The 11,587-nt window shown below is 31.8% G+C and overlaps 1 protein-coding gene across 1 annotated transcript; it reads left to right on the top strand.

Moving 5' to 3' along the window:
- Positions 1-7,027: 7,027 nt before the first annotated feature.
- LOC125215495 (ceramide synthase 1 LOH3-like) lies at positions 7,028-11,587 on the top strand. The gene is made up of 7 exons (XM_048116924.1): positions 7,028-7,323; positions 8,621-8,850; positions 9,119-9,274; positions 9,632-9,817; positions 10,240-10,424; positions 10,985-11,053; positions 11,203-11,587. Exons 1-6 carry the CDS (start codon positions 7,186-7,188, stop codon positions 11,014-11,016), a joined length of 927 nt encoding a protein of 308 aa, XP_047972881.1. The 5' UTR covers positions 7,028-7,185; the 3' UTR covers positions 11,017-11,053; positions 11,203-11,587.

The following is an 11,587-nucleotide window of genomic DNA, read 5'->3' as shown; positions in this document are numbered from 1 at the left end:
AGAATGGTGAGAGAGTATATGTAACAGATAAATGTTGATTTCTGAGTTTATCTTATATGGGTGTTTTACGAATTTTACATGTAGGTTATTTGCAAAAATAATAATAATAAAAAAATCATATTTTACATAATTAGACTAAGGGACTAGTTGGGATATGACACACAATTTAAATAAGTGTATTGTATAATAAAAAAAAGTATGTGTAAATTCTTATTCATGTTAAATCACACAAATTTTGAGATTAGTAATTAACATATAAAAATAAAACAGTCATCCTTCTACAATTTAAAAGACAAAAATTGCAAATATGTCAATTCACAATTATCTCAAAAAAAAAATGTTATATCTTTAAGAGATTAGACATAGCCTGTTATAATTTAAGAAGATTTACCGTCTAAAAAACTAAACACAATAATTTAAAAAGGGCAAAACTATAGCAATTCAAGAATTAATTTTTATTTTGATTGAAATTGTTTACTGGAGGAAAAAATTAAATAATATCTTAGTTCATGTATTTAAATTAGATAAAAATAATTAGAGGGAACATCTTTTTTTTTCCATGAACTTTGCCAAAGTATCATTTTAGGTCCGTGAACTTTGAAAATATCATTTCAGGTCCATCAACTATAGGTTAATATCATTTCAAGTACTTTTTTACTATTTCCAAGTTTTTTTGGACAAAAATACCCTTGATACCTTAAAGGGTATATATTTTTAATAAATTTATCCTATACTCATATTTTTTATAAAAATCTTTACTATATATTTTTGATGAATTTTCTAAATATAATTTGACCTTCAATATTATCACTTAATTTTGTGACATGCAAGAATAGATCCTTATTTAATACTCCATTTTATTATTAAAGAAAAGTTCTTTATTCAATTTTAAAATTCTTTAATATAAAAAATTGAAGAAAAACAATTTTACTTGCATGTCACATAATTAAGTGATAATATTGAAGGTCAAATTATATTTAGAAAATTTGTCAAAAATATATTGTAAAGATATTTATAAAAAATATGAGTATATGATAAGTTTATTAAAAATATATACCCTTTAAGTTATCGAGGGTATTTTCGTCCTATAAAATTTGGAAGTAGTAAAAAAGTACTTCAAATGATATTAACCCATAGTTGATAGACCTGAAATGATATTTTCAAAGTTTACAGACTTAAAATGATACTTTGGCAAAGTTCGTAGACTAAAAATGATGTTCCCTCAAATAATTAAAAGGTTAGGGGGGCAATCATAAAATGTCGAAAGTTCGTATATGTAGACTAATAACATATCATATTATTTTATCACCTTCGTCACTTAGATGGTAATATATCAAGTGTACTTCACCTCAGCTTTGATTTGACAGTATTTGTTTATTGGGAGAAAATTCAAAAAAACTCAAAATTCATGCAGTTAGATTCAGAATTTAGAGTTTGGCAAAAAAAAATCAGAAAATGTTGAAAGTTCATGTATTTATAAGCAAATAGTCGTAAACTAAAATAGATTCAGAATTTAAAGTTTGGCCAGAAAAAAAAATAGAAAATGTTGAAAGTTCATGTATTTATAAGCAAATAGTCGTAAACTAAAATATATTGATAATTTTCATATTCATTTTGACGCAATTTGGGGTGTAGCTTATGTGTTAGTTACCCCGTTCCATAGTAATGAAGTCATTTACTCCCTCTGTCCCACTAGAAATGAAACGTTTTCCTTTTTGGTCTGCCCATTAAAAATGAAACGTTTCTAAAAAATGAAAACAATACCCTCTCTACTTTTTCTTCTCTCTTACTTCACTCTCTCTTCATTAACTCACAAAACAACACTACATAAAATCCCGTGCCGAAAAGCAAATGTTGCATATTTAATGGGACGGAGGGAGTACTTTTTAGTAAAAATCAACATATTTATTTTCACTTAACTTACTACTCTTATCTTTTAGTTTATTTTTTTTTCTCTCTCTACTTTTTCATTTTCTACTTTTTTTTTTATCAAATACCTTCATGTTATGTAGGACCCTCATCTCATATATATTACTCCTATTAAATGAAGATTTTACATGGAAGAAAACTCATAGAATGAAGGTCTAAACAAAAGCGCAAAAAACAACAAGGAGCTTATCTAACAGCAGATCAAATCCAAAGGCCTTAAATCTCCAGCAATCAAAACCTAAAGTTAGGGAGGCCCAACTGATCCATTCTGCATAGCGCTTTCACAAAGGGTGGCGCCGAAGTCCTCGAGAAAATCAATGTTGTCGCAGACTTGCTGCCGATATTTTCCAGATGATCCGCAACCTCGTTACCATCTCTGAAAATATGAGATATTCGCCAAGAAATGCCTTTCAGTTCACCCCTGATCCTTGCCAAACTTTGACAGATAGCCGCTGCTCCCATTTGCCCCGAGGCAATCCACCTAACCACCGTTTTCAGAATCTGATTCAACTCAGATATTATCACCAAATTGTTTGGCCAAGAGCAGACCATTAAAGCAGCCAAAATCTCACCATTATGATCCCTTATAACTCCCCCACCCCCTGGACTTCGTAAGTCTGGAAAAAAAGCTCCATCAGTGTTAACTTTGATCCAAGGAGCATCCGGTGGTTTCCAAAGGACTCTCTCTACTTTCCTTGGCCTAGCCGCAGCCGAAGGGCCTGCCATGAAGTCCACACTTGACTACTATTCCTACATTGTCCTGGCCCCAACAGCCTAGCCAGTTTCATTTTCTACTTTGTTCTCCTTTATTTAACTTACTTAACACATTTTTCTTAAATCGCGTGCAAAAAAGAAACGTCTTCACTACCACGGAATGGAGGGAATAGTAGATAAATTGTTTTGCATGAGATACATTCGATCAATTTCTCTTGTTCTTATTATGGTGTTTGGGTGAAGTCTAAATGGTAGATAGTTGCCTTGCATAACGAGAGACACTCGATCATATTAGAAAAAGATGTGACACGTATAATACAAATCCTAATAAATAATGTTGTAAGATTTACTGTCCTATTAAATTTCTCATATTTTCTTATTTGAAAGGTACTCAATATATGTCTTTCACTTTTAGCATTTTTAATAAATTAATTCTAAATTCCAGTAACTCATTCTACTCAATATAAAAAGTAAGGTCACATTCCACTAACCTTTTATATCTACCTTCATTTAAAAAGTTAAATAATTTCTTAAAACACGCCCTGGTCAAATTTCTACTTGAGACCTTTAAGAAACTAGAAGTGTTTTTGAAATTTCTCCAGTTTATTTTAGACATGTCTTTGTTGTAAGACTTTATAATGCAATTTTCGCAATGATGACTCATCTGTATGTCAAGTTTTGTATGAACTAGTGTTCACACCCATGCTATGCATGGGACAAAAGAATTTTAAAAAATAAATACATAATAAAATGAAAAAATAAAATAATATGTTTAAATAAAGACCAAAAAGTAAAATCAGATAATTTGAAAATCCTACATACAATATCTGAACGATCATCTGATTTTAGTCCCTTAAACCCAAGAAATCTACTCTCCGTATTCAAAAAATATAAACATTTAAAACGACACGGGTTTTAATGCATAATTGGTAAAGTAATTGAGAAAAATTAGTAAAGTAAGAGATAAGAAAAGAAAAATGAGAAAAGTAAGAAAGAGAAAGAGAAAAGTAATGAAAGTAGAGTTAGTAGATAGTGGGGCCCATGTCCTAAAATAGAAAGATTCTAAAGTTTCTATTTTTAAGGAACGACCCAAAATGAAAATAGTTGCTATTTTTAAAAAACGGAGGGAGTAACAATCTCTGGCCACTTCGGATTACACGTAAATGTAATAAACAAATTTGGATAACCAATCGATCTATAAATAGTCATCGCATCTTGGTAATTCTGGATCATATATCTTGCACCACCAACAGAACTGGAATACAGAATGATTTGTTTGCTATGCATCGAACCATCTGTCTCACCTCGCAATACAACCTCCGTCAAACCACTATACATTTTAGCACGTAATTTTTTCTGCTGGGTTCTAACAAACAGTAGACGACCAGTCTCATCAAAGTATAAGCATCAACAACAAATTATTAGAATAAATCAATATTTAATTTGAAAAAATAGATTAAAGTACTTTAAATCAAATAGAAAAATTCAAATATACTTTAATTATAGAAAAAGTTTTAGTAAACAACATAATAATAGAATCAAATGTAACATCAACATCATCACTATAGAATATATTCCCTCCGTTCCATAGTAAATATTATACTTTTCATTTTAGTTTGTTCCACAAAAGATGTCACATCTCCTCTTCCAGAAAAAGTTCCGTCTCACATTAATTATAAAATTATATTCTCTTTCACCACTTAACACACAAAATAACATCTTCTAAAATCTCACATCTCCCAAATGTGACATCTACTATGGGACAGATGGAGTATAATTTTGTCTCTTGAAATACAACATACATTTGCCCATGACTAAAAACATGCGTTTTAGAAATAGACCAAGAATACTAAATAACCTAAAATTTTCACAATTAATATACTTACTTTAGTATAATTTAAGGTAAATAGATAATAAATAGTACCTATGGGTATATATCTTGAATAAAATATAATAAATAATTTAATTATTATATTAATTATATCTACAAATATTCATTATAATAATTTAGTTATACCACAATAAATTTAATTTACCAATCAATAAAATACAAACTCTTAAAATTAAATTTGTTGTAAGTATTTATTATAATGACTCAACAACTTTGGCATAACCCGAAAGGAAAAAAAAAATTGTTGATTAGTTTGGTTTGGTTGGTTTATTATAATTAAAATGAAAAAGTAATAATAATAATAATATTTTATAAATTAATAAATTATATAAGTATATTAGAAAGATTGATGAAAGCATAATCAAAGATACCTTTAAAAATGTAAATCATAAGCATTTATTATAATAATTTTTTAACAAACTAATTTTTTTCAGTTAAGATTAACAGGAGTACTATAATTATTTTATAATTGGAAATTAACTACATATATGCATTGAAATAAATATTCAAAATTTACAATTTACAATAATTCAAAACATATTACTTTTAAAATTTTAGGTTTGGTATTTGTACATATTTAGAGTTGTAACTTCTCTTACAGAATATAATTAGTAATATAAAACTTACTATAATTAACTTCTAAAATTAAATGGGAACTAACTCCATGTATCACTATCACTATAATTATAAAACGATCACTTTTTAAATTTTAGGTTTGGTATTTTATTTTTGTCAATATTAATATATTATTCTTTATTTACTTATAATCGGTTAAGTTTTTTTTATACTTACAGTTTTACAAAAGCGTAGTAGTAATAAATTAGAATAAATTCTTAAATATCAACAACCTTTAAATCTTATTCTAAAAAGTTATTATTTTATAGTTATATTTAATTTTTGTTACGATTCAAAACTTTTCATAATTAATTTATGTACTTTAGTTTAATATTACATTTTATATCACAAAAATAATATTAATGTGTGATATTAATTGAGAAATTGACTAAGTTTATTACTCCCTCCGTCTCCGAATAAGAGTTACTAATTTCCATTTTGGTCCGTCCCCAATTAAGAGTAGCATTTCATTTTTACCATAAATGGTAAATAGGTCCTATATTCCATTAACTCATTTCACACACATTTTATCATAAAACCAATATAAAAAAATAGATCTCACATTCCACTAACTTTTTCAACCAACTTTTCTTTATATTTCTTAAAACCCGTACTCGGTCAAAGTGTTACTTCTAATAGAGGACGAAGGGAGTATTATTCAATACAAAACAAATTATAGTATTTTATTAACAATTATTTTTGGCCATGGAACTTGACAGATATACAATAAATTAATAGTCCCAAGTCCCAACATCCAAATTAAATCCCCTATAAGAAACTAGAAGTGTTTTTGAAATTTCTCCGGTTTATTTTAGACATGTCTTTGTTGTAAGACTTTATAATGCAATTTTCGCAACGATGACTCATTTGTATGTCAAGTTTTGTATGAATACCTTTGAGATTGTCTGACATCACACTGTTGGTAGACATCGTCTAGCACTAGCTGTCTATTGTCCAATCAAACAACTCATGCTCGCAATCATTGGAGGATTGGTGATCATAGTTGTGCTTCCTCGCTTTGGTCCAGATGATTGTCTATCGCACGTCTAGTTTCATAGTGACAAACTTTTTCCCAAGATTTTACATAGTATTTGAAATGCTTCATGTTTTTCTCGTGATAAATGGACATAACCTCTTTTAGAATATACGTTAGAGTTGCGATGCTTCTCTATTATGACTCCCAACTTGTTATAGATGCCATACAATTTTTGGATTTTTCTACATTATTAAAACAGGCTCGATTTCAAAGCATACGAGATGTTGTGGGATGACTTTAGGATATACCTCGTTGTACCCCTCAACAGCTTGTAATACCAAAAGCCTTTTGTTTTTGTTAGTTGACGACGATTGAATCTTTCATTGATATTCACGTAGACGTTAAAGATCCGCATAGTTTCCTATGCAGTGTACGAAGCTCGTACATCACATATGGGAATCAATTCATCGAAAAGTTGAATGTTTTCGAGACGACGAGCTTACAAACGAAGATGATGAGTGTGCCGGTTGAGAATGCATTATAACGAAGATTAGATTATATCGATTGAATTTTATAAAACTTTGAGTAGAGAAATTTGATTAAAATAAAAGAGATGAGATAAAAATTCGATTTTCAATTTTATGTAAAAATAAGTGACCAACCAATGTGGGACACCATATACAAGTTGGTAGTCAAAGTATCCGAAACCTAAATTATTTTTGGTTTACTCTTTGCCCTTGGATTTTTCCAAGTCAATGAAATTTGTAAATCCCTAAATCACAGAAACAGATGGCACAGCTGTAATTAAATACAAAACCGATGGTTATCTAATCTTTTCGCAACCCATTAAAAAACTACAGATCCAATCCTTTTCCAGCCTTAAAAAGAATAAAAAGGTGGAAAAGAAAAAACTTAAACAAAAAGACTGCAGGCTAATCCAATCAACAAATAAAACGAAGAAATCGGTTTTACCGATTCTCTATGATTCGAAACACGTAAATTTGATTACATTTCGTTTGAAAACCAAAATAATTTAAATTCATTCTCAAAATATCTGAGTATGTCTTTAATTCAATCGTTGAGATCCATTGATTTGGAGCAGGAATCCTACCCGCAGTATGAAGATTTCCTTGTTCTTCCATTTTTCGCTCTGCTTTTCCCTACTATCCGGTTTTTGCTTGACAGATTGGTTTTTCAGGTAAGCTTATTAGCTTGTTTCCTGTATGTTTCAAATTCGTTCGGCTCAGAAAGTGCGCGATGTGTTTTCTGGTATTTTTTAAGTGACCTGATTGGTGCTTGTGCGATGGATTTTGCTAGTTTGACCGTTTTTATCTGTTGAAGCTGGTGTGAGTTTTCAACTTTTGTAGAATGTTGGCTAGCGGCTTATGGCTTATGCTAATCGATATCTGACTGTATTTGTGCTCGAGCCGTAGGTTCGGTTACTGATTATTGAGTGCGCATCGATGTAGAGATTTTGTGATTTGTGGAGTTTCTATGAATTAAGACTGTTTTTTATTAGCGCAAAATGTTAAAACGGAATATTGGGGGAGCAAAAATGTGGTGCATTGAGATACATCAGTTTGAAGTCTTTTATTTGCTGAAATTGTTGATCGGAAGTGAAGTCTTATTTGCTACATTAGCTATTGGTGTTGGATTAGATATGCTGTTATCAAAATTTCCATGAGTAAATAAGAGTCTCCACTCTGCAGCCACCGATCTGTTTATCCAATTTGGAGCTCTTTTGGTTAGCAAGCATCCGGGATCAGCATATCCCACAATTTAGTAAAATCTGCTTTACTTTAAGTTAAATTGGTATACATGTCCGATGCTATTTGCTTTTTGATCCTTAACATTACAGATTTCTTCTGAAACACTTTTTACTATCCTGGACTGAATTTGCCTAAGTATTGAATCACTATACCATTTGAGTTTCAAAAAGACAAACATGGCATACTACCAGATGGCCAATATTTAGATGTTTGTGCACAAGGAAAACTCTGGAGTTTTGCAAACACAGTTCTATTGAGTTGTTTGGGTTGGTGTCCTCCGATTTTTTTTTTATTATTATTTTGAATATATTCCATGGATAGAGTATTCTTTGTGGCAGAATATTTTCATGTAAGTGGAAAAGGCTAAAGTTTCTTTATCTCAGTATGCACTTTCTTGTTGCCTCAAATCTTGAAATTAAGTCGTGCATGTGTCTCATTGATCTTTCACTGTTTCTCATCGAAAATAACAACATAAAAAAATTACCTAATATACATAATCCCCTTATTTGATTTACATATAATTAATTATGGCTGTGATTTCTTAGTCATTCACTGTTGAGAAAGAGGCTACCTCTCTTTTCATGAATACTGCCCATTACATTGCTTTTTCTGATCATATGATTTGAATAATTTGATCCCTGTGCACTGTATGAGTTCAGCATTGGAAGTCAATCTCAATTTTTATAGTATGTTTACTCAATTTTAGGCTGGATTTCTATCTTGCAGAAACTTGGAATGCGATTAATATATGGAAAGGGAAAGGAAATAGTGGAAAATGAGTCGAATGAGCAGAAAAAAAAGATAGCAAAGTTCAAGGAGTCAGCATGGAAATGTATTTATTATCTTTCTGCTGAGGTTTTGGCACTTGCTGTTACATACAATGAGCCTTGGTTTAAAGAGACAAGATATTTTTGGGTGGGACCTGGAGAACAAGTATGGCCTGACCAAACATATAAGTAAGGTTCCTTTCTCTTTCTCTTCTTCTTTTCTGTTCTTCGATTTTTTACTTTGCCAATTACCATGAAGTCATGACCTATAGGAGGCTGCTTTACCTGTTCAGATCTGTATTTTCTGCATAGTATCTATTAGGTGTCATGATAGTGGCTTCTTAAGTTCTGAATATATGTTTGTAAGTACCTTTGATAAAGCTGCTTGATTTTCAACTGAAAGTATTTGTGGTCATGTATGAGATCATGTGGTTGATGGAATGGTCTTCCTATCCAGGCTGAAACTGAAGGGCCTGTATATGTATGTTGGTGGATTCTATACATACTCCATATTCGCTCTGATATTTTGGGAAACGAGGCGCTCTGACTTTGGGGTCTCTATGAGCCATCATGTTGCAACTTTTATTCTGATCGTGCTGTCTTACGTATTCAGGTATGCTTCTAGAGTGTTCAGATGTTGCTATTATTTTAAATGGATAATCTAGTTTCTTCTTCTTTCGATGTGTGTGCACGTAGTTCAATGTAAAGGAAATCAGCTTTATCGGGATTTTTCCTTGTTTTAGTTCAACATGGACATGTTTAGGCAACAAATTCGACTGTCATTCTAGTTCTATACAAACTTCATTTATTCTATGGATAAATAAACAGAATTTTTTGAAGGCTGCGTCAAGGTGGACTTGAACCTGTGACCTTTGGCCTTGGGAATTAACCACTTTACCACTAGGCCAACACACACACACCACTCGCTAGTCGCTACGGACTTCATTGTTCTTATTTCTGGTTGTTGCAGATTTGCACGAGCAGGTTCAGTTATTTTAGCTCTTCATGATGCCAGTGATGTATTTCTTGAAGTAGGGAAGATGTCCAAGTATAGTGGTGCAGAAGCACTGGCTAGCTTCTCGTTTGTTCTTTTTGTGATATCCTGGGTGATACTTCGTTTGATATACTATCCATTCTGGATACTCTGGAGCACAAGGTTAGTTTTGGTGCTCTTTGTTATTCTCTCTTATTTCTAAGATTAGTTTTGGTTATTGAGCTTTCCTTGACAAATGCTGTTGCTATTTAAGTATATAAGTTTCTTCTCAGCTTAAGTGTGCCCATTCTCTTCTCATTAAGTGTGAAAAAGGGAACTTATCAATTAGCAGAGTTCTTTTAGCAATACCAAGGAATACATTGGTGATATGCCTTTCTGCAAAATGCATGTGACCACACTGTTCCTGCTACTAGACTTTTGGTGTAGAATAGCAAATTGGCAGTTTTCTTGCCTTTTCACCTTTTGTTCATCAACATCTACTGATAAGGTTTTGTTGTCACTGGCTGAGAAAAGTTTAAGAATGTGATACGCAATTTGTTACCTTTACACCTTTTTAAATTTTTATGCTTAATCTTACCGTGCAGCTATGAAGTTGTCCAGACGCTGGACAAGAATAAACACAAATTCGAGGGACCAATCTATTACTACCTTTTCAATTCCCTTCTTTTTTCTTTGCTTGTTCTTCATATCTACTGGTGGGTGTTGATGTACCGGATGCTTGTCAAGCAAATCCAAGAAAGGGGCCGTGTCAGTGAAGATGTTAGGTCTGGTGAGTGAAAATTCAAAACTGAAAAGCAACACTCAGTTTCATGCATAGAGCCTGAAAGTTGCTGCTGATAACATATTCAAGTGCCAGCATCCATGGTGGTGAAATATTTAAGAACCTAGATTGCATATTTTTTTCCTGAGATGATAACCCACATTGCATGCTGATACAACCTGTAACTTCAATTTTGCATCCTCTTTGTGCTGGGAATAAGGGCCACAAAATATGATATTATGAAAATCAATCCTAATCTGAATCTGCTATGCATATATACTAATTCAACTGCTGATTGCTCAAGTATAACTATATGTTTTGGATTTTCATCAGAATGGTTCAATGGTCCTACTGTAAATTAATCAGAAAGTCATCAATCAATCTGGGAGAAGCCCATCAGGCTCTTTGCATTCCCCCTCTGTTTTTTTTCTGGAAATGAAGCTTATGCTGTTTACCTGAGTCTGTTTCCACTCCCTTCTAAGTAACGAGACCTGTAATGATTGCAGTAGTAAGAGAGAGTGAAGAAAGTTGTAGTTTTGTCATAACCATATCTGCTGTTTCCTGTGCAGATTCTGAAGATGAAGATTCTCATGAAGATTGACGAAGTAAAATATAGTCAGTGCACATGATTGTACATGGTAAGCTGCAAGACTATTAGTGTGGCTAGAGAGCAAGATACATCTATTTCTATCCATATGATAGCATACGTATATCTATTCCCATTACGTTTTCTTGAAAATCATATGGTTGTCCTAATTCCCTAATTTGAAATTTTCATTTCTTGCAGATCCAAGAGCAGCCTACGTTCATCGAAACATTCCTTGACTTTGTAATGATCAGAAGATTTACTCTCAATAAAAAAAAAACAAAAAAAAAAAAAAAAAAAAAACTTGCATCAACTGAAGATTACTTGAAAAACAGCCCTTGTCGAAGTGGTAAGCCCGATTCTTCATTTTAAATCTAAGCGATCTGCGATATATTAGAACAGTGCCATTGCCTCTGGAAAAAAGAGGGAAAAAACGTTCTCCTATTAAATATGTGCAATGATGGATTGAATCAGGAATTGGACATTTTAGTCGGTAAATCTTGAAACTAGCACTGCAAATTTTGCAGCACACAACACTTTGTACAATCTTTTTTACCTCAGTTTTTATTGAAATTAAGTTCGGTTA

Source organism: Salvia hispanica, chromosome 3 (assembly GCF_023119035.1).
Source record: "Salvia hispanica cultivar TCC Black 2014 chromosome 3, UniMelb_Shisp_WGS_1.0, whole genome shotgun sequence".
Taxonomy (NCBI): Eukaryota; Viridiplantae; Streptophyta; class Magnoliopsida; order Lamiales; family Lamiaceae; genus Salvia; species Salvia hispanica.
This window is presented reverse-complemented; position numbering and strand designations above follow the sequence as displayed.